The 24,928-nt window shown below is 31.9% G+C and overlaps 1 protein-coding gene across 1 annotated transcript in view; it reads right to left on the bottom strand.

Annotated features, from left to right (window-relative positions):
• Positions 1-11,517: 11,517 nt before the first annotated feature.
• The window catches only part of LOC107165813 (uncharacterized), a 52,057-nt gene continuing 38,646 nt past the window's right edge, over positions 11,518-24,928 (bottom strand). Inside the window, exon 3 of the mRNA XM_015514214.2 lies at positions 11,518-15,096. Within this exon, the coding sequence (XP_015369700.2) occupies positions 13,634-15,096 (1,463 nt within the window). The 3' untranslated portion in view covers positions 11,518-13,633. The remainder of the gene's footprint in view (positions 15,097-24,928) is intronic.

A 24,928-nucleotide genomic window follows, 5' to 3' on the forward strand; every position in this document is an offset into this window, starting at 1 on the left:
GTCGTCAAAATTTGAAAATTTTCCGAAATTGTTTGTACCGTGAAAAGTATGGAACCTCTGGTATAATACGTTTGATGTTATATTTGTATTATATAGGAAGGTACATAAAGTATTATCAGTAAACGTTATAGATATTATATTACAGTACCGGACGCGTTTATCTTATAATTTATAGGTACATATACCAGGGGTGGCGAATCCACGGCACGCGTGCCAAAAGTGGCACATTTGTAAAATGTCAATGGCACATGTAGTAATTCGAAAATAGTGTGGTTGTGCAATATATAATATTATTATTTTATTTATCTTCTTTTCATTTCTATGAGATTTACTATTCTATAGTTATATATTGCGCACACGGTCTATAAATTACTATCCTCTCGTATGTACATATATGTGCACACGCACGACGCGAATACACATATATACGTATAAGGACTCCTATTATAATATAGCAAATTAACTTACCCTAGTTTGACCGTAGACTTGTCAGGTATTCAATGAATGCAGAAATAAGAAGTAGGTGTAATTTACTTATAATGTAATGTTAATCAAAAACGCAAGTGATATATTATTGATATTAAGTTGACACATTTATTGTTTTATAACACAAAGTACATTAAACATACATTAATCAGCTCTCCACATAATATGACCATCTCCAAAGACGGACGCAGAGAAAGTGTCGTTGTGTCTAAGAGTCCGATGGTCGATGGGTGTCCTCTGAGGCAGTGTGGTAATTAATTTAGATAGGGTCAAGGGACATAACAATATCTGACCACAGACGTCTATTATCCTACGAACACGTATTTTACTGTGTATGGGCATGCCCCAAGTGTGTGCATTAGGGATTATGATGATGCCACTATTATAGTTATGAAAGGCTATCATTACACACGTGAAAAATTAAAATTAAGAAAATTATGCTATTCTTAAAATGCTGCTTGTAAAAAATTCAAAGAAATAAATAATCAACATTTGAAAAGTTATAATATTCCTATTCTTATATATAAAATTGATTTTGTTATTACTATATTATCACTATATTTATTATGTTCTATATCTAGTGTTTACAAACTTTGGACACGTGAAAAATTGTCAAACTCTTGATTGCAAATATTTGGCTTTAGACCAAAAAAGATTCGGCGCCCCTGCTATAATATACTATTATTTATTTGTATACCTAATATGTGTCATCATGCTAACAGGTCATTCTCTCCTTACCTGTTCTCCAATAAAACTTATTTTTTATTAATACGCGATTCGAATTAAATATAGGTAAGTAATATATTACTTTGGAATGTCCGTATGCTAATCAGGATATTGATATAATATATAATATACATACCTATTTTAAGTATTTTTCAAACTCCCATCGACTTTCACTCGACTAAAATGCGTGCTTACACAATACACATGCGCATCATAATATTATTAAATGCGTATTAAAAATATATAATATCATCGTCATCAATCATCATCATTATTATTATCGGTGTATCGGTGTATGACATAATATAGGCATGTAATCGTCGGCTTCACTGATTTCCGTATATCATTTAGCATCCAAGCTCTGTCTATAAGCATCTGAATCTTCTTCTTGTATACATAATATGTACCTATATCGACACATACACTGGTATTATTATTGTTGTTACATAATAATGGCGGAAGACCGTAAGCGTACACTTATATACACGTGTGATAAATGGTACACATTACCGTGGTATTAAATGCATTTGTACAGATCGCAAAAACAGTATTATATATCACATCATATTTTTATTACCTATATAACATAGTGTGAGTATGGAAAATACTATCGGTTTACCTGATGCGCATGACGCATGACGCACATGACGCATTTTGCTCACTGCTTACGGGTACAGCTCACATCGGACTCACCTGATCATCATTTTTGGTTTTGGAGAGGATTCACACTTAATTTTAACATACAGTACTCATCACATATTAAAGGTTTTCAGTTTTAAGCTCTCGAAATGAAAATTTTAGAAACACACAATAATTATAGTCAAAAGTTATTTGAAATGCATTTTTTTCAAACGTAAACTTTAAGTTGTACTAATCATGACTATTTTTTGCAATTTACTTTAAATATGTTATATTTCTGAAATCATTAATATAGTTGTATAATGGTACAAGGACGGCCAGCAATAAGCCAATAAATGAGTCACGAACTGCATAATAAAATGAAAAATATGTAAAAGCTAAAAAAGAGTTCTCAATATTATCGAAAATAATTAACATGACGGGATATCAAAAAATATAATTAATTATGTAGAATGTGAAACAATATAATTAAGTAAAATAATGTCAGATTCAATGTTTTATGAGATAGTTTTATCTTCATATAATATCTATCACTTATTAATTATTATCGTGTTATTAAAAAATGTTTTGCGACTTACAATAAGTTGCGAGCTGCATGTGGCTTCCGAATCTCAAATTGGCCACTCTTGTCTTAAACCTTTACGCAGTGTGGGTAGTCCACATGGAAATAGTTACCTATCTGCTAAAATAATCTGTTTACACGTTAATATCGTTATTATAACAAAAATGCATATTATTATATTGATATTATTAAATATGCTTTAATGTATTATTGACGCTGTGCGACTTTGTTTCGTCTAGTGAATTTTCATACCACATCTTGGTAACCAATGTCTAAATTGTTGGATGCTTGGATTCACCCAAATTGGAATAAATCAATATTTACAAATATTATTGAATTATAGACTTTTAATGCCCATAGATAATAATAAATACTTGCTAAGTTTGAAAATCGATTAGTTCCACCCTCAAATATATTGTTAGTCCTATCTCCGTTGTTTAATGTTGCGTCACTTACATTCCAGACAGATGGTGGAAAATGAGATGATGTTTTTCGCAATTTTATACGTGTCTGTAATTGTAAATATTCAATCAAATTTGTAGCTTCTTATCAGGTATATTGACACTTCTTAATTATGTTAAAGCTTGAAAAAAATCAAGCTATTAATAAACATTTGAAGTATTGAATTTTTTTTTTAGTACCTATACGGTATTTTAGCCTATGGAAATAAGACAATACTTAACAAAATGTTATACTGTTATGATATTATGTATACAGTGAAATAGGAAATTTTAGAAATTTTCTATTTCACTGTGATTAACCATTTATATTCAATATTACAGAGGTGTTTGATAATTTTATAGTGCTTTGCTTTCGGTACTCATGCCGGGTCACGGCCGTTATCTAATTACGTTATTATTAGTTCAAATATTTGTCTTTCTACATGCTACACCTCGTAACAGGTAGGTATTAATGATATTACCTACTCTTCAAGCATCCGCCTATATAATAATAATTATATAATATAATGTCTCGTATAGTGTATACCAAACACTCAAACGGCGTGGAATATAATCCAACAATCACCAATAATAATATAAATTAAAATATTATAGTTATCTTAATTACCTACATTAAACTATATACATAAGGCGTTAAGACGTGTACGCGTGACACATCAAACGATGATTAAGTTTAACGTGTAATTATATATTATATTATCAATCAACACATCACACGTGCAACATTCGCGAAAAGTAATAAAATAATAAATAGAAAATTCGCAATGAAGGCGTGCGCTATTGAAATCACATTATACTATATAGATACCATGCAATAGGTACCTCGGCGTTAGTGTTTAAAATGTTTAAATGTAATCCGCGTGTATCGCCAAATGGATGTCACCGTCTTTTACTTGAAGAAATAATGATACATCATCTGAGTGTTGTCGTCTAAGATTTTGAGCACGAAACGATGACGTATTGGTTTTACAATATGCTTGATTTTGTTTTGTTTTGTATCATTTGTGCACCACTGTTGTGTGTAGACTTATTAAAAAAAAAAATCTCAATTCTCAATAATAATGAGATGATATGACATAAAGTGTCGAAAAAATATCAGTGAAATAGAATTTGTTTAAATTGCTCGAAATTCTAATTTTTTTTTTTTTTTTAATTAGCAAAATCAAGAAAATCTGTAATTTATTTAATATTTAACGAACAACGCTTTTAATTTAAATACTTAAAGCTATTTAATAAATATATAGATAATCACTGTTTTATTTTTAGGATATAAATATTAATAGTCTACAAAGTTGTATTAGTAGGTATTTGAATGAAAAATATTGATTAATCATCTAAACATTTTAGTGGTTATTTAGCTGTAATTAAAAAAAAAAAAACCAATTGTGGCAACTCAAAACTTTGTGTCGTTAAAAAGATAGGTAGGTACATAAATAATTTTCTACGTGCATAATGAATGTAATTTTAGCTATTTTTACCATTCTACTGTATATATATATATATATCAGTATTGACTTATTAGTTAATAATTATCAATTAGCACGATAATATTATTGCACCCAATTACCATAGATATCACATTATCATTTATCACGGACAGTTTGCTTGATAAAAAAAATAATAATAAATACTATTATGATACAATATTAAAATAATTATTTTAAAAATAGTGTTAAGAATTGATCTTAGTAGATTCCTGAGTCCTAAAAATAAAATATAATTTATTGGTACATAGCTTGTATTCAAAGATTATAGTTCAAATATAAAATAGGTAGAAGAAATGGTATTGTTATTGTTGAGTGAATAAAACAACATACGATGGTAAGAGAATCCGAGAAATAAAACACAGAATTTGATTGGAGAAAAGCAGCTTTTAGTAAATAAATAAATAAACTTTTCGATTAAAAAAATTTGCATCTCAATACTATAAGAAGAAACTTATAAAAACATAATACAATATGCTTCTTGAGCATAGCAACGTATATATGTGAAACATACGTCATGAATTATACTAAAAATAATAGAATACAGAAAACCTTTGAAATGTGGTGCTGAAGGAGTAATAAAGGATAATCTGAACATAAATACGAAAACTTACTAAGAGATACTCGGAGTTTTTAAAGAAAAAATTTAGATACATTCACAAATGCGTTCAGAAAATGAGTGGATATGCTGTCCTGAAATACTCAGAAAATTTGCATAATTATATTATTATTGAAGGCTGGATTGAAGGAGATATAACTTCAGAACGTTCTCGTATAAGTCGTATATAGGTCGAATTATCAATTATGCAACACTTACAACTTTTAAGGAACTAAGCGAAATGGCGAGCAAACGACTAGAATGGAGAATTGTAATTATTGTAATTTGTATAGCAAACAACCTTCAGGCTGAAAAAAATAAATATATTAATGATAGGTAAATTATTCGATGTTTTTGGCACATGTTGGAATTATACTTCTGCTGTATTAATAAAATAAAAACGAATTATAGGAATATTTAAGCAAATTATTATAAAAAAGCGGGATAGTGGATGTCGCTCTGCTGCTGTACAGCAGGTTATACAAGTGGGTTTCTGTAATGGATGGAATTAAATTTGAATCCAATGATATTATATCATTGTATACGAAAAACGATTCTGAGCTATCAGATAAACATCTGTCTAGGATATATTATATATTATTAAAAATTTTCAAATCTTAGATTTAAAAGGAACATTTTTTATGAATTTCTAGCATAAAATAATTTACGAATTTTCGTGATTTTTACGCATATTGTCAAAATTACAACTTGAATGATTGTAAAAAAAAAATGGTGACTATGTATTTCTTTTATTTTTCAACTGCCATTGTAAAAATATTTTAGGAGCCTTGTATTAAATTTTCAAATCTTGGATATAAAAGGAAAATTTTTTATGAATTTCTAGCGTAAAATAATTTGAACATTGCCGTAATTTTTACGTATTTTGTCAAAATTTAAACTTTAAATGCTTATAAAAAATAATTGTGACTATGAATTTATTTTATTTTTCAAACTGCTATTATAACAATATATTAAGAGCCTTGTATTAAATTTTCAAGCTTTTCTGCCTAACAAATACATTTTTATCGATATTAATTTTTAAAAAAACTAATAATGATCGAAAATTGCAAATACCTATGAATAGTTCAACTTAAGTTGAACATTTTTGAAAATTGCATGGGGGATAGAATATACTTATATAAACATTCGGTGAAAATTCCATGTATCTATGGTCATTTATTTTAAAGTTACATCAAAAACTAAAATCGATTTTGTTTAAAACTGATTGTGTGTAAAATTTGAAATTTCCCGTTTTTCCCTTAATTTTTAGTTTGTTTTTTTCGATTATTAAAAGTATTAAGAATTGTTCACTTTTGACCCCCCAAAGTAACAACTAGATTGATTCACTTTCTTATCGAACGAGGTACTGAAGTCAAAAATCGAAGCACTTTTACTGCCTCAAAATGTGATAACAGACACAAAAAAAAAAACACATCATGGTAAAATCATACATTCATCACTCCGCTCAGAATCTAAAATAATATATTCGTAGAATTAGAGACTAGGTATGGGGTATCGAAACCGTCTCCCATCAGAATTATTATTTTTCTATACAATGATTTTACATCGAATTCAAATTTAACAATAGCATAATAATTAATAAATAATAATATTATACACATTTACGATTTTAAGACACTCGAAAAGCACCACACAACGGTGTAAAACACCATTTTTAAGGATGAGGGAGGACTTAGCTTAATGAAAAACGTTTTATAATTTTATCGACTTGACCGAAATCTAAACAACTACAAAAACGGGGAAAACAAACATATTGTTGATACATGGCGTCAACTATTTATATAAGGCATTAATAATCATAAGATTAAGATTGATTAAAACTTAAGAGTACTTAAGTATGCTATATTTGTTTTCTCTTTATGAAGCTCGTGTAGCATAACCAATTAGCGTATGACAAAACCAATATCTATTGTGTTGTTAGCTTTAATATTAAAATAAATTTATCTATTATTAAACTAAAAGATAAAAACATTATTGTATGTTATGTACGAGTAGATACTTGTTCGATGGTTGTATTACGATATTCCAATGTGTATATGCAATTCAATATGAGTATATAGTTACCTATGTTAAATATTACAATTTAGAAATTCTCTTGAATATTGTAACAGAAAAAAATTTAAATATCGTAAAATGCCAAATAAAATGATATAAATTATAATAATTGTATTTATTGGTCGATTCACTCTAATATTATACTGCTAACAACACGCGATGGGCTTAGCAGAACTTAATTTTGGTATGTTTCACACGAGAGAGAAGACACAAAACATATTGATAAAGATGCTGATATCCTTTTGATTTATATCAGGTGGTCCACCCATGACTTTCAAATTCTTTTTTTTTGGGGGGGGGGCCTACTTAGAAGGTGGTCATATCTCCAACTCAAAATAATACATTTTGCTAAATTAATATTAATTTTTATGTGATAAGATGATGATGTTTATGGTATACAAAAGGTTTGACCACTCTGATATATATTAATAAAAGAGTGTAATCTACAGCCTACAAATCTGGCTCACTCGTAATTCTGAAATTTGGTAAATCGGTAACTCCAAGCCCGAGAATGAGCACCTAAAAGTATTTTTTTATTTTGTGTTTTAAAGAATGGTTCATGCAGAGTACAGGACCAACTTTTTGGCACACGAAAAATGAAGATTTTTAGTTTGTACCTATTTCGCTGCCGTTGATAACTTAAATAAAAATATTTATTATGATTGTTTATAATTTTAAACCAGATCAATATTTTTTTTTTTATTGCCCTTTGTACGTAAAGTGTATAAGTACTTATAATTTTTTACGTTATATTAAAATACGTTAAAGAAAATTAAATATTTATTCTGATCGAGAACCGGGCCTTGAAAGACTCGTATTTTATATTTTGTCAAAACAACCCAACTATTTTCAGTTAACATTTTACGGGGCTTAAGAAGGGTTGGTTTTTCACGAGAATTTTATTTGTCAATAAAAAATATTGGCTCAACATGCAGGATCAGCTAATATATAGCAATGATTAAATATCAATAATATAACCTTAATTCGAGGTATTATCCATTGTAGTAGTGATTTTCTTTTTTATTAGAGCTACAGAATTGAGACACTTTGGACAGCACTTTATACTTATTCATCGTTTTTCATTGGTGCTTTAATCTATGTTTTGTTAGATGGTGTGTGGGGTAATACTCCATCGCCCTCTCTCGGGGCAGGCCTGATTAATAATGTATAGTAAAATGATGTTGTATCAATATAAAATATGGTATAAAAATGTTTGAAGGTTTAAAATATCATCGAAGGTAATTAATTATAAGGCGCAGTATGCATGGTATTTGCCGCCCACTGTTCTGATTGGCATAAATTCGTTCAGCCTCACAGTAAAAAGTGGAATTTTGCCAATAATAACGCATAATGACTTTTCCCGTTTTTGTGGTGTTTCATTATGTGTTATTGGGTTTGGTGTGCATAGTGCACCTATAGAGACGCCAACAATTCTTCGATATTTTCCAAAAAATATAGACATTCGTCTTTTTGTTCTATTAATGTGTCGATATTCATCCAAAAAAAAAAAAAAAAATTATAAAATCAGGACAATATTCGCATTGTTTGCTTTTATTTGAAATCCTATATGATGTGTGTAAGTAGTACTATGTATCAATTACATATAACTATCACTCGGAATTTTATCACCACTTCAACAACCTATATCCATTGTTCACAAAATTAATTAAAAAAATCGATATCTAGGTTTCGGATTTATATTTTCAGCAATCTGACTGTGGTTTGTAATTTGCACAGTACATAGTTGAAAATAGCTAGCGTTTGTAATTTGCACCAAAGTTAGTATCTATTGCCCTATTGGTGATGGGCACTATCGATAGTTAGAATACTATATATTATTAAAATAATATAAGCATTTTTAAAGGTTTTTAGTGTATTATTAGTTATTTTAATTATAGATTGACGTACTATTTTAATACGAATTACTCATCTAAATTTAACCGAAAAAGACAAAGTTCAATATAACGAATTTGTTTTTTTTTCAGGTTGTACTTGTACTTTTCAAATTGATAAATAAACTATATTTAATATTTATGATGTTAATAATACTAACGTAGAAATAGGCGTAATTACTAATTGCTAATTATTAATTGGCAAGCGAAATTTACGGAATATATTGTGTCTTTAGCTTTTCATATCTCAATACATTATATTCTACTATCAAAACTTGTACAATTATTCTTTCGATAATAGGTACCTATCTTATTTTTATCGATTTTAATTTTGGAGCAAATAACATTAACTATTTTATTTACTACCTGAGATGGTACAAATTACAAAAGCAATTTAAAAGTATTTGTGCAAATTACACATGTACCTAGTAAACTAATAAATAATTAGAGCTAATGTTGATGCAAATTAAACACACACGACGAGCCAAACACTTTGAGTCTAAATTGGTCATTTCAGATTTATAGTAATGTAATAATATAATATGAATTTTTCAGTACAAATTTTGGCATGACAAAAATCCATGTGAGGAAGTCCAACGGTAATAATTATTTCGATGGAACACATTAGTGTCGGTCATACTTGTTCCTAAACCATTAGTTCGGCTAGACTGCGGTGGCGCCAAAGTTCTCATTATAGTCATTTTCATATACGCTGAGTGGTGGAAATTATATATAATATATATATGTATATGTTTGGATCTACCCCTAAACCGTGTTTACACTGCATTATAAAAAATGAGGACATTTACACACTGCTGCATATGTCAAATAATATTTTCCAACTCATTTAATGTTATACAATGGCAGTGATCATATTATAGATTCCCACGAGAACCCTTACTGACCGTCAATGCATCGGATCTACCTGTATAATATCATACTCGCTCCTGCACAGAAAAAGACATATTATTGCTGGTTTCTTTCCCATTTCAATCAAATCCTGTGAACATTGACCGATATGCACGTACAATAATAATAATATTAATCAATTTTATAATAATTAGGTGTTACAACTAGAAAGGGAATCTTTAAGTTTTTACTTATTTTTATTGGTTTTATTTAACTTTACTCGGATGAAAAATGTGATAGACGATTTGTCAATCACAAATTTAATGGGAAAACATTTATTTTGCATATTAAAGCATATTTTGGACATAACAGAATATTTATCCTGTCTCTCACGGTTTATGATATATTCCGTCATTGTTCATAGAAAATCATACATTTTGTTTATCACTCGAGTTGTGATATTTTTATAATAAAAAATTTTTCTAGGTTAAAAAAATAATTAGACTTAATAAGAATGATAAAATTAAAAATCATTGAATTATTTATATTGTTTCTGTTCAAATAATTCACCTGTTACCATATAATAATGGCGCATAACAGTTATTTATTGTTTTATTGAACTATTTTAGAAAAAAAAAATATATATATATATATATTATCAGCATATTTACAAGTTTAAGGAATATATTTTAGAGAATATTTTAAAATTTGTTTAGAACATTTTAGCATAATATTTTAAACTTATAAGAACCTAAAAATCCGCTCTTTAATTAGAACATAACCACAATTTGCACACGAATGGATTAAAATTAATAAAACCATAAAAATATGATGACGTAGGTATATATTTTCATACACACATGGTAGTTGTGGCATCCGCCAGAGATTTATCTCAACTTCACGGGTTCTATATACTTTTGTGTTTATTATTATAATATGCCCATGGGGTCTCTGCTGCGTTGAAAAACGATAACAATAGAAAGACGAACGCCTTTTGAGACTTTCTCCGTTTGATCGTCGCTCGAATACAATATATAGTATGATATACATATACTATGTATTTATTATACTTGTACGAAATGGAAGTAACTTTATATAATAGATTATGCTGTGTAGAGGTTTTTTTTTCAAGGACATCTCGTTTTTGTGAAGAAACGGATTTCGGCAGTCCAAAATAAGCACCAAGAAAACTGGAAAAATTTTTTTTTGTTATACCTACTCGTATTACATACTATTCGCTGAAATATCCACCGAAAAAGCCACTCAAAAGCAACATAACTTCGGTTTAAGTATCGGAGAAAATAACGTAATAAACAATAATACCATTATGGGTAGCTACGGCGGTACTCTTACAATTAGAAGGGGTTGGGGGAGGGGGAGTGTCATTCCATCCCGACGGCGCTGTGCAGTGGGTAAAACAATGTTTGGAGGTGTACGACTAACGATCGCACCCACAAAGGTGGTTCATTACGATGTATAATAATTATTATTATTCAGTATTATCGGTACACTCTACTATGTGTGTGTTTTGTCGGATAAAATATCGTAATAATAATATTGCGTTTGGAAATCCACGCCCCTGCGAATATCGGATGTTATTCGATATTATTGATCCGCTGTATCGTCGAGTCGTTGCGGTTTCCAAGAAAAATATTTTTTTACATTACTATGCGTAATAATAATAATAATAATGTAATTATCTTGCGTAGTACTTAATTTTCCACTATACAAAAAAAAATAATAATAAACTGACAAAGAGACGATAATATTATTATTATTATCAGAATTAACGTGAAATGGACAAACAACGGCAGACGCCAAACAGAATAATAAATTAAAAACAATTGGTTCTTTTTTAATAACAATTTTTAATTCAACTATCAAAAAAAATAAAAAAAAAAATAAAAAAAAAATACAAATAATAATGATCAGTTTTACAAAATAATAATATCGTTATGAATATTACACTGTTACGCTATAATAGGTACACACATTCACTCAAATACGACTTAGTGTTATATAAAATAATAATCTAACGTACAAATTGCATTTTGGTATATTGTAATAAAATAAAAACAGGAATTGTTATTTTTCAAGTTCATTAACGAACGCAATAATAATTTATTTTCAAACAAGTCTAAATAATCAGATAATTTTCTTAGTTAACATTGCACGGCAATTTAAATAACATAATTATGTAACATATATATATATATATATATAAATAAATATATGTATTTGCGTGATATCTACCTTAACTAATAGTTAAACATTTCTATATTTTCATATTTATTCTATAATTTATAGATGCGTCAGTACATCACGTCATATCATATTAAATTGGGTTCAAAGAATTTCTAATAATTAATATTTATTATGTTATATTATTATCTGTGAAGCACGCGTAACAATAAACTGTTTTTCATTTTTATTATATCTAATCGCGGCAATCAGGTGATGGGTACAGGTAGAGCTCACACATAAAAATAAAATCTACCTATACAAATATTATTACTACGCTAATGTCGCTAATAGTATAAGAACGAAGTTTTAAGCAATTTTTGTTCGACTCTGATTTTCATTAAAATAAAAATCTACCATTAAAAAAAAAAGGCCATAGGAACGTCGGTTAACATTTTATAATAATGAATATTTGCGAGAAAAAAATACAAAACGCATGACTTGTTAGACGACGGTCAATGATTAATATTATGTTTTCAAAATGTTTAAAGTTGCGTGTTTTGTTCGAATGGGTAAAATTTCAAAGTATACATGAAATAATGTGAGAGTAATATAGCATAACATCATAATATTATACGTAATTAGGTATGGGGTGGGCCCACGTCTCTACTTAAACAGAACCTAATGCTCAATATAATATAATCAAAAGTCTAATTCGATAAATTATAGCTAGCACCTTATTTGGTATTAATCGTATGTTTTACTTTAAAGCTCGGTCCGTAAAGACCAAACAAAACCATTTCCTGCTCTTGTAAGGCCTGTTGCTCTATACTTTCTATCCTCGTCACACACACACACACACACACACATATACATAACATAGACTATGAAACATGTGATCCGCTACTTACCTATATTATAGATGCTAATCCCTAATAATACGATTGTTTGACTAGGTCGATTTGTGATATTTACACATAATACAACACGATCGTACGTATAACGTACACATATAAAGTATTCATTATCCGTGGTACTATTATTATTGATGTTGTTATTATTATTATAATATTGTTATACAATAATAACAGCGTATCGTGCGAACGCGAGTGACAAAGTGTCGACGAAAAGCCGTGGTATTCGGTAACATTTTGTACAGAAAAACATTAAATTAATACTTGGAAACTGGTCGGTTTTTTTTTTACAATGTAAAGAATAATAGAAATAAAAATGTTGAAAAAAACAAGTTTTTATCTGCAAGCTACTCGCGATGAGTTATTTAAAAGAATGTAACGATTATTTTTTGCGTGAAAACAACAGCTACGACGACGATCACGGAGAAGCTTGTTCTCGTGGTTGGTATATTTAATATTTTTTTTTACTCGTCGTTACGAGCTAGTCTGTTCTCGACGTCCTTGTATCTTGTCCGGCTAACACTCGCCCACGCTGGGGTCACACGCAGTTGGAATGATAACAACAACAACAATAATAATAATAACAATAATAGCTGGAATATACTATAAAAATATAATAATAACACATATCATGTCGTTATATATTGTGCCATCTCGTACACCAGACACATGGCTGCGATATACCACCAACGCGTTCAAAATGATAAAATCAATAATAATTCTTTTTTTTTAAAGTCTTTTTCACATGACATCGAGCAAACGGATTTACGTGACAACCCGGTGGGCAGAAGCATTCCTGATGGCCGCGGCGTGATTGCCGCGTTTGTGTAGCTCCTTTTCCTTGTCGGCATGGAGAACCGCATCGGCAGGACAACGGGAAGGTGGTGCCTCCACGTAACCACTCTCATCGCTGTCCTCCTCCTCCGATAAGGAGTCTAGATCCATGGTGATTTTCTTGCATGCGTCTGATCCACCGCTGGATATGCTCTGTAGGCTGGGCGTGGATTCGTCGTCCGGATATCCACAGTCTTTATCCTCATCCAAGTCCACTCCATCTACATCCAAATCATCGTCACCGTCTTCATCCCGGCAGCCTTCGAACAGGAGCTTCCGATTTTTCACCAGGTTGTTGTAGGCGCCAAGCAGCTCTGAGTCCGAGCTTATTCGTTTGAACTGATTGCAACGTCCACCCACGCCACCACCTATGCTCTCGAATAGCTTCTTTCTATCTCGGACTAGACTGTTGTATTTGTAGCACACGTCTTCCGGACCTTGCGGACAGTCGACGATCACCTCGTTGTACTTGGGAAGCAGTTCGTGTTGCTGCTGTTCGCATATCGTTGACGACGAAGAGGACGAAGTTGACTCTTGATCTTCGGCTACGACGTCCTGGTAAGACGGTGGTGATTCGCTTGAATCACAATCTATATTTTGGTACGATTGTGCACCATCGTCTATCAAACCGTGGTCCCCGAGCTGCAGGTTTTTGGTGAGTCGGTTTTCGATCTCGTTCACCATTTCAGTGGCATTGGTAGTGCCATCGGCGGAGGAATTAGTGGTGGTAACGGTAGCAGCAGTAATGGTGGCGGCAGTGGCAGCGGCCGTTTCTCTGTAACCGTGGAGTCCACCCAACCGGTTGCGCAGTGTGCCTGTCCGCAACCGGTTCTCTGCTCGGCACCTCCTAAACGTCGCACAAGGGTCAGCCGGTTCTTCGTCCTCCTCCAGACTCTCTTCGATGGACACAAGCCGTGGCGCCGACTTCGACCGTTCCAGCGGCGGCCTGTAGTTGTGCGACCCGGTAGACAACATGATCTTGCGCCGGGGCAGCGACGGGTTCTCGTACACACTGTTGGCCAACGACAGTCGTGCGTTCTGCCGACTGATCTTGTCCCGCTTGAACTCACTGAGCGCCTGCGCCAAGCGACCACGCAGCTGGCCCGCAATCTGCCTAGCAACCGACTCTTTGGTACACACGACCGCGTGGCATCGGAGTTCCTGCTTGAGCTTGCGGCCCTCGTGCCGGTACACCCAGCAGAATATGCGCGGGAACTGTGGTGACGCCAGGCAATAGGTTACTCGGTGGCTCCAGTATTCGGTCAGTCCGTGCTCCTTGGTGAACGCCTTCAGTCCCGACTGAGTGATGGTCAACTTCATGTGCACATCCGGTTTCTGGTTACACGTGTAGTTTTTCCAGAGGCTGCACAGCGGTTTCTCCACGCACGTTTCACCTGGAATCACAAAATATTTAAAAGTTTAGATATGGTTAATGTCAGATGTTTGGCCGAACAAAAACTATATATCAGAGGTAAATAAGCCGTCACAGACTATAGACATCAATTAATTTACGACTATATTGAGATCAAACTATTGACCGATTATCGTCATTGGTGTACGTTAACTATATTATGTGGTCGAATTAAATTGTTTGAAAATTTCGCAAATATATATATATATATATATATATATATATATATATATATACAATAATATTATATCGATTGCATTTTTGTATTTTTTTTTACGGATCTCTACTCACACTGTGTTCGTTAACAGTGAACAGCTAATAGGTACACATACACCGAAACTGTCAAAATAGGTAGTTATTATTTCCAACGCTCATAACATTATTATCATCACCCTTCGCGGTACACATGTGTACATCATTAGTTTGTAAGAATATTCCTATAACGAGTAAAGGAAGGTTCGGTTTGTTTGAGCGAAGCACTCTCAATTTGGCAACCGGCAACTTATTATATATTATGATGGCATTATTATGCGCTGGCTTTTCCTAGCTGCATGGCGCGTCCGTTGTTGTGCAAAAAGACAATAATAAGTCATATGGTACTCAGACCACGATTCCCAGTCTCAACACCCCCTCTTGGTCCTCAATAAGTAACTTGTTATTGCGCACGCGTACCAATACCGGTTCCGCGATTGAAACGTCGCGTATACAGTGTGGGTGTGGTATATGAATGTGTATGTGATGGCGATGAAGGTTAGGATGACAATAGTACAACAATATTTTGATTAAACGTCCGTGCTGAATTCGTGTATAAAAAATAATTAACGCCGCCTTTTTAATTACCTACCTGGAATGGTGCCTAGTGCGGCAGCTGAATTCGAGAAGATTTTCCACAACATATATTATTATTATTACTAGAATATAAACGCACACCCATCCACACACACCTAAATATTATTTTGCATAAATACCGTTGTATATATAATAACGCGCAATGTCATCACAATGTTTGGTGATGCAATATTTTTATGCATATGTGTATCAAGTTCATCCATGTTCTCGTATTACATCCTATACCTATTATCTGTCACCATTACTCTGCAATTGATTAAGACGACGGGGTCAATCATTTCTTATAACAAGGCCGTTGTGAAATTTTTATTTGACAAAAATTTAAAAAAAAAGTCGGGTAAATACCATAAATTCTGCGTAGTAATTAAAAACAATTAATAGGTATTTTTATATGGAAGTCTTGTGACCTAAAATTATTGTGTATTATATTTTTCGATAAAAAGAAGGTTAAAGCTACACAGGACACCGCCTTGAGATGACAAGTACATACAATGCGGCCGGCAACATATTCACCTATAAAATAACGTGTTCGGACACACAAATCAATGTAGTCACGGTTCACGGACAATAAATTTCATAGAAAACAGACGAATTTCAAGGTTTCGCGTCAAATGTATATTATAAAGACTCACTGTCGCCCCGATCAAGAAATAAAACGATCGATCGTACACACGTTCCGGTGTGTTCTTTTCGTGACACTCAACACGGTGCAGCGTATCAACAACGATCGGATCGGAACAAAGTTTTCCATTTCTTTAGCGTACACTCTATACCAGGTACATGATACAATGTTTTCAACACGAACCGGCGGCGGTTGACAATCCTTTTTTCTTTATTATTATTTTCATTTAACAATGATTTATAGCACAACGCGATACAGGCGAGACCCAGCCCACGTATCGGACACAGTTGTTATTATTTTAATGGACGATATTATACCGCCCGTTTTGACGTGAATACGAGCGTCTGCAAAATGTTAAACAATAATATTATATCCATATACGACATACCCCTCCCCTTTTCTCCGGAGAATAGTAGCAAAGAAAATGACGTATTAAATCCTTAGGATGCCTATACAATGTATGGAAACAATATTACTATATGCATTTTATACGATATAACTACCTGATAATATCTAGATAAGACATGACATTATATGTATATCGTTATAAGTGTTGAGCTCAGTATACTCTTGTTATAATAATTATTCGTAAGTATTTGCGCCAATAGTTACCATCACGGTACATAAATCGATTACATTATATTATGTATCAGAGAACTAGAGGTGAAGGTCAAATAATATGCAATCAGAATATTATACCGATGGTGGATATAAATTAATGAGCGATAATGTGATTATGATGTACAACATATCTATAAAAATATATATATATATATTATATACATATTATGATATTTAATATATAAGCGATACGCTTATACGAATAGATTTTGAAATATTAATAAAAGTATACCTTACCGTCCTTACCTACCTACCTATCAGGGAATGGCACACACTTTATTTTCATAATCGACAGTATTGCATTCGTAAATTACATACATATCTAACCGTTGCATTAATTTCAGCTCAGCGATTAAAGCATACATTTTGCACACAGCACCGTCATCTATACTGTTGTGTACAGAGTTACATACTTAATATTAATTATTCTTAATTACATTATACATCAATCTGTCGACGACGCGATACGAACATTAATCCGCAAAAACAAACGCGAAGATAAATGGATTTTTTATTTTCCTTTACATATAATATTCGGCACCGTGAATTTCTTGGCGTAGATGTATAATAATACATTTAATGTGTGCGTGCATTGGTATTCGAGTCGTGCGAAAATCAATTGGAATGCGATGTGAAAGTAACAGTACGCGCATGCCGACACTGCGTGCGAAATTGCTCAAGGAAAACGGATTTGATGTTTAAAAAAAAAAAAAAAGCGATCCCGGCCACATAAGACGTTGGATTTGAGAAGATACAGGACACACACGAGGGAAACACTGCTGTCGCTCAATACAACACTACTCTTTTGAACGATGAATATCCATCGCGGGGAAAAGGATGAATGAGATGATAGGAACAACGGTATGCGATTGGTTCCGGAACCGAAGAGTACGTGTTTGGATAATCTCCGTGAATATCAAAACGTTGATTTCGTTTATTCTACAATTAAAACACTTTTGTTTCGCATCGGTATATCGTATATAAAAATAAAACAGAAACCAATAATGTTGTATTTTGTATCCTCGAGTTCCCTGAGAAATAATCTATCGACTATCAGCCTATACATATACTATGTATGAACTCAATTAATGTCATGCTATTAAAGTTTAACGTATAAAAAATGATAACAACAACCTACAAGGAAAACTAACTACAAGAAACAATAAATTAGGTCCCTCGGGGTTACGCTGTACCTGGTTAATGAGACAAAGTCACAGGTATGATACGAGCAGAACGTTTTCCTCTTAGATGATAGCAAAACACACAACAATATTATATATCTATATATTAGGAGCGACTATAATATAAATATATAAGTGGGTCAACCGCAATGGAACATCTAAAGGTACGATCTCCAACGCTATTTCAGGTCAGCACATAAATATAATATTAAAACTGATATTAAAAATGATTTAAAATAAAAATAAAACCTTATCCAACATAAGCCAGGTCAACAATCTAATTATAAAATAACAAATCGACAAAAAATGTTTTATAGAACTCGTATTAGCACAATAAATTGAATAATGTATATGTATATATGATAATATTATTTACTAGGTAAAATATACTATAATTCTAAAACTGCATGGTACTTGCCTAAAATAGGAATTAGAATGAACATGTACATATGATATTATAGATTAGGTATAGAAGATATTGCGGTAGAGCCAAATTATTATACAACCTATCACCACGTGTGAATCCACCTGAAAAAATCCATGAAATATGTGTAAATTAAACAAATATTTAATTTGTTTAAATACTATTAAAAAATAATAGTCTCACATTCTCTCACGATACGTTCACACATTACGCTATTTATAATATCATAAAATAATAAAAATAGTTGGATTTTAATAATATTGATATAGCGCTATTATTTGGGATTCAAAATAATAACGACGACATTGAACTCGTTGTTATACGGTATTTTTTTAATCGCTTTTCTTCTACTATAACAGCGGTTCTCAACCTTTATATAGTCACGTACCACCTACACAATTTGAAAATTTTTACATACCACCTGACAATTTTTTCGCTTATTAATAATGTATACGTTTATGTGTTATGTATAGAATTTTGTTAATAAATTAATTTTTTATAAAGGTAGATTTTCTTCACGTACCACCTATGAGCTTTCCGCGTACCACAGGTTGAGAAGCGCTGTACTATAATATAATATTATATTAGGTACGATACCGATATTATAAGAGATCGTTACGTAACACAACGAACGAACGCCATTACTTGTTCATTCGAAGCGGAATCCGCTCCGGCATCGTTCACACCGAACACGCGTATGTTATCTATGTTATCCATGCTACTCTTCTCCGGTCGCGGGAGACCCGGAACTTAGTACGACAGCATCATTCCCGAAACCGGTTCGTGACTGCAGCAACATAATATTATAATGACGTGCGGCGAAGAAGGAACAACACACGAAACAAAATTTAATGCGTAGGATACGAAAAAAAAAAACCACCGGTCCATCCTAGTTGGGCATTGGGTGCCAACGAGGGAAAACGGACTGCTATGCGGCCGGGCGGGAGATTAAGTTTTTATTTTTTTTTAAGAGAAAAAATAAACATTACCTAGCTGCAGATATATCTATTATACAGGTATATCTATTATAATTTATTAAACCGACCCGTGAGCTACTACGGTTCCATCCTATACACTACTGTCGCCAGTGTACATCATTATTTTGTGTTATGACTCTGATAGGCAAGGCGATGATGAACGTTTTTCAAACGTGCCAAAGAACTGGTTTCTATAGTGGGTGGTTTGGGCGTTAAAGTCGTGGATTGTAAAATTGTATTCGTGAAGAACTCTCAAGGCTGGCATTTCACGTGCAAGTTTAAACAGTATGCCAAGGTATATAATATATGAATAACTTCGTCCGATAAACAGTGTTATTGGGTTATTTGATATCTAAACAGCCGGTAAAAACATATCATAATATATATATATAAATATAGGGCGTTTTTCAAAGAATGAAATGATTATAATAATAATATTTGTAAACTTCTATTGTTAAAATATATTATAAAACAAATATACCTAACACATTATGCTATAGGGTACTTTTACAAAATATAATTTATGCATGAGTATGCTGCTGAGTACAGGTATAGGTAGAGATTTGGTTGATTTTTGGGAGACTTTATGGGGGTCAACATTATTCTATAACATAAAATGAGTAAATAAATAATATAAAAAAAATATGATTATTTTAAGGAGGCTTCGTATATTTTTAGATGGTAATACCCCAATCAATAGTAATTCCCTACGTATAAGCGATATCAAAATGCTATTAGAATTCCTTCCAAACTAGATCTATATAGTAATCTAACCTATATATTATTATCTGACGTAAAAGTAGCTAGTACTAGAGTCGCCAAAAAGCAAGGTGATTGAGTCGATTTGAATTAATCAGTTGTTTCTATGTTCCGAATTTATATAAACGTTTAAGACACGAATAAACCTGCAAATCTTCCGTTTCTATTTGACAATGTAAGTGATCCAGTTCATTATTTGTGAAATACCTTGTATAACATCATGCGTAGACTGTGACGGTTATACTGCAGTTATCCAGTAACAACAAGCAGATATTTAGAAATCCAATTGTATAAGACCAAGTTTTACGAAAAAAAATAGTATTTATTCACTAGGGGAGCAATGAAACAGTAATATACCCAATCAAGTCATCAAGTTAGCCAGAAATCATTAGTAAATGACAAATGTACGCATAAACTCGTATCCATATAAAAACGCAAAAGTAAAACTGTTCCAGTTGAGTGTATCGGAACACAGCAGGCTACAGGCCTAATGATAGATGAACACTATGTAAACGAGGATACACGGTACAGTGGTTTTCCGGTGTAACGTATTTTGTGGTAGGCTTTATGACGTTTTGAATAATAATTGTAGTTAGGAAAAACACAATTTTTATATTATTCGATTATGTAGCTACAGCTGTAACTTATTACAATATTATACCCATTGATCGGGCTTTAAAGCCTTTAAAGCCACTCAATAAATAACTCACGGGTATATTGTTGCTGTGTGATCTAAATCCTAACGAGCCACGTGTGATGAATGTATTCTGACTATATGTCTATATAGTATATACTATGTTCTACTTCTTCCTATAAGTAACAAAAACTCGAATACCTACTGCAACATGAATATTGAAAGTATATAATATAATCCAATAATAATTAAAGATACCTATAGTGTCATAATATAAACACAGGCGCTACCTACCTATATAAACACATATACGAATAAATTCTATGAAATTTTTCAATTTATTTTCTTTACACTTGGAATGAGCTCCTACTATCGTTTTCTTAATAGGTACTCGTTAGTATGAGTCATATATTATATAATAATAATGTTTTTTTACGCAATACTTAATTTTATTTATGGACGTGAAAATTGCGTGTTATGGGATCCCCTCACGAATAAAATTTACTTTCATTAAGCTAAAAGCATGCATATACCTAGTATGCCATAATATTACATGTATCGGTGCGAGTATCTGTGTATACGGTGTATCATACAAAAAATGTGAATTTTCCACTATTTTCCACCCCTTGACAACCGTGTTTACATACGCAGGTATTTTTATCATAGTCGTCTCGTCCAAGTGAACCGGTTTATCAAATTCAAGTTACCTTACACGGTTAAACGGCCCCCGTGCAGACTGAACCATTAAAGTGGACGACCTTGATATCGTCGTTTGACTATAATAATGCACACTTTCGCACACCGATGTCATTGTGGAAAATCGTAATGATCATACAAAACTTTAACGAGCTGCTTTTATTGAATACAATTCTCGTAAATCGAATCCAGCCAAAATGCATTTTATACTATACATAATATCATATACTATATTATTGTATTATTTCCGTATCAGTCTGTACCTACTGCGGAAAATTAAATAGTTTCGTTTTTTAATATAATAATATATGCGAATACTATAATAGGATATAACGTTTTCCAGGATAGCCCGACCGTTCCGTACCAAAGAGTATATGGAACGCGATGTGCGAAATACAGTGTATTTTGATGGCGGTGCCTAATTAATATTTCGACCGTTAAAACGTTAGCTATGATGGCCATATAATATTATACACTCTATACATGCTATTAGAGGACGTGGATATGCGCCATATTAAACTGTATAATATGTATATTCAATGGTTTAGAGTATTAGTTTAAAAATGCATGACTGTACGAATTTTATCCGGCTATAACCGAACGTAAACATTTAAAAAGGTTTTACGAGATGCGTTTATTGCGTTATAATATTATAAATTATAATTATTACCTATGTATTGTACGTAATCACACCGTAGTAACGCACATCACGTGCAAGTCCTATTATACAGTGTTTGGATTATTTTTTTTTTACTTTTGTAATACTACAGTATTTTTGAGCATGAGCTAAACAAATGATTATTCCATTTTTAGAAACCCAAATAGCTGTCTGGCCATTGGTTTTAAAATAATTTTCTTACCGTATATACTTAAATATAATAAATATGCTTTTCTACACATAGCAATATACCATACCTGTTATCGAAGAGGTAACACCCGTTAATTTTGAAATATTTATACCTATTTTTATCATTATTGTTTTTTTTTTACCAACCACTTGTGAATTAAACGATTGAATAATAATATTTTAAGTTATGTGGTCATCTACAGAAATTAATGTTTTCGAGCGATAAGTTATATTATTGTTTTTATAGATTGATATTATAATTATACCACAGTCGATTTTACTGAATTTAATAATAACATACCTAATTGGTATTTCGCAATAAATTACTGTTAAGATAATTTAAATATATTATATACCAATGGTACAATTATAGTTTTAATAGCGAGAATTTAAGGTAAAATTATTATAAGTCTACATCATAGATTCCGTAATGAAATATTTATACGTATTTTTTAGAGTTAATTGCATATACCTACTGTAAAACATATATTAATTTTATTTTAAATTATAGATACTTATCTATTCGCTTCGTACATTACACAACATACGTGTAATAATGATTACAGGTTTAACTGTAACTTAAGATCTGCAAATCGCTTTTCATCATTTTAAATGTTCAATACTTTCGAATATTATTATTTATTACGATAGTATAAGTAGAATTTTGTATTTAATTGCTGAACAGTTAATATAGGTACATATACCAAAAAATATGACGAAGAACATAAATAGTTATTTACATACGATTGAAAACATCGTATAATAATAATACCTACGTTGAATAAATTGAATAAAGAGTACATTTAAGATGCACTGCACTATATAGGTATAGCCGTATGAATAGGTAGGTATATAATATTTGTGTTGCATACGCACAGACCTTTAGTATAGAACCGCAGAAAACACATACCTACTTTTGTATTAGTTATTAGAGACTTTCGTAATGATATCATTGTCAGTTAAGGGATATTAAGTAATAATGTAATAAAGTACAAATATGGTGGAATACATAACAAAATATTATAACAAGGCGAAAGCGTACAAGCTGCAAATCATTATTATAATAAATCCTGCGAGAAGAATATTTATTGACCCATATTATATATCATCCTAGCTATTTATAATAGTAAATAGTAATTATTTTGTATTCCATAAGAAAAACACAATCGGAAGTCACATAATTTTATTATTATACATATAAGCATCGTCGGAAGTCTGGGATAGTGGTGCACATGATGAGTATATGTTGACCTAAATCACCGAACGGCCAATTAAGAGTTTACTGAAAATTTCGGATATTGGTGGTGGTAGTGGTCTCCATAACTAAGTGTAACAGACTCGAGGCCCATTTTAGGTAAATGTTAATCCCACCTATATAGTATTATGTACCTAACAATAAAAAGTTAGCGCCGGCCGTGTGTGGTGTGATAACTATTTTTTTAGGTGAACGAGTATGCAAATGTTTTCGGAACACTGTAAGACACAACATACTAAATATTTCACAGTAACTTGTCATTTTCAGTACCTGTAAATTTTAATACTGCATAATTATATATTATTATTAAACAATTTTCCACACAAATATTACATTAGGTACGAGGTACCACAACGAAAAAATAAATTCACGAGTGTCACACGATTATATAGAACGAATGGTTAATCTTCAACACCATTCTAATACAACAAAACAATGACGTTAGTTTGTACGTCAACACTGATTTAAAGAATCAAAAATAATCCTCTACTACTGTGTCAAGTGTTGTGACGTAAAACGATAGAGTTGATCATCATAAATAAAAAAAAATAAAAAAACAAATGCGTACTATGATGCGTGGTTGTCGCCTGTCGATATTACGTTCAATCGAGAGAAAGGAATTACAAAGAAAAGTGTGAATCCGGAGTTGGATTAATCGAAGGCCGAGTTGTCTACATCGACGTAGGGTATTATATATATTCATACTCTGAAGTGGGGAAACATTAAACCTACGATTTAACGTCTAAGCCTTTCGAAAAGGGTTTACCAGTATTTTATAATTGCATCTTGATCACTTGAATGTCATAAATACGAAGACAAAACTATTTATAATTTGGAGGTACATCCAACAAACCATTGTCTCAGTCTTACAAACGCATAACATAGCAAATTTACGCTCAGCAGTTCACGTTTTGCTCCATTAGCTTAAAAATTAGAGTGAATAGACTTAT

This window comes from Diuraphis noxia, unplaced genomic scaffold (assembly GCF_037042655.1).
Source record: "Diuraphis noxia isolate RWA-SAM2 unplaced genomic scaffold, SU_Dnox_SAM2 contig0002, whole genome shotgun sequence".
Classification (NCBI taxonomy): Eukaryota; Metazoa; Arthropoda; class Insecta; order Hemiptera; family Aphididae; genus Diuraphis; species Diuraphis noxia.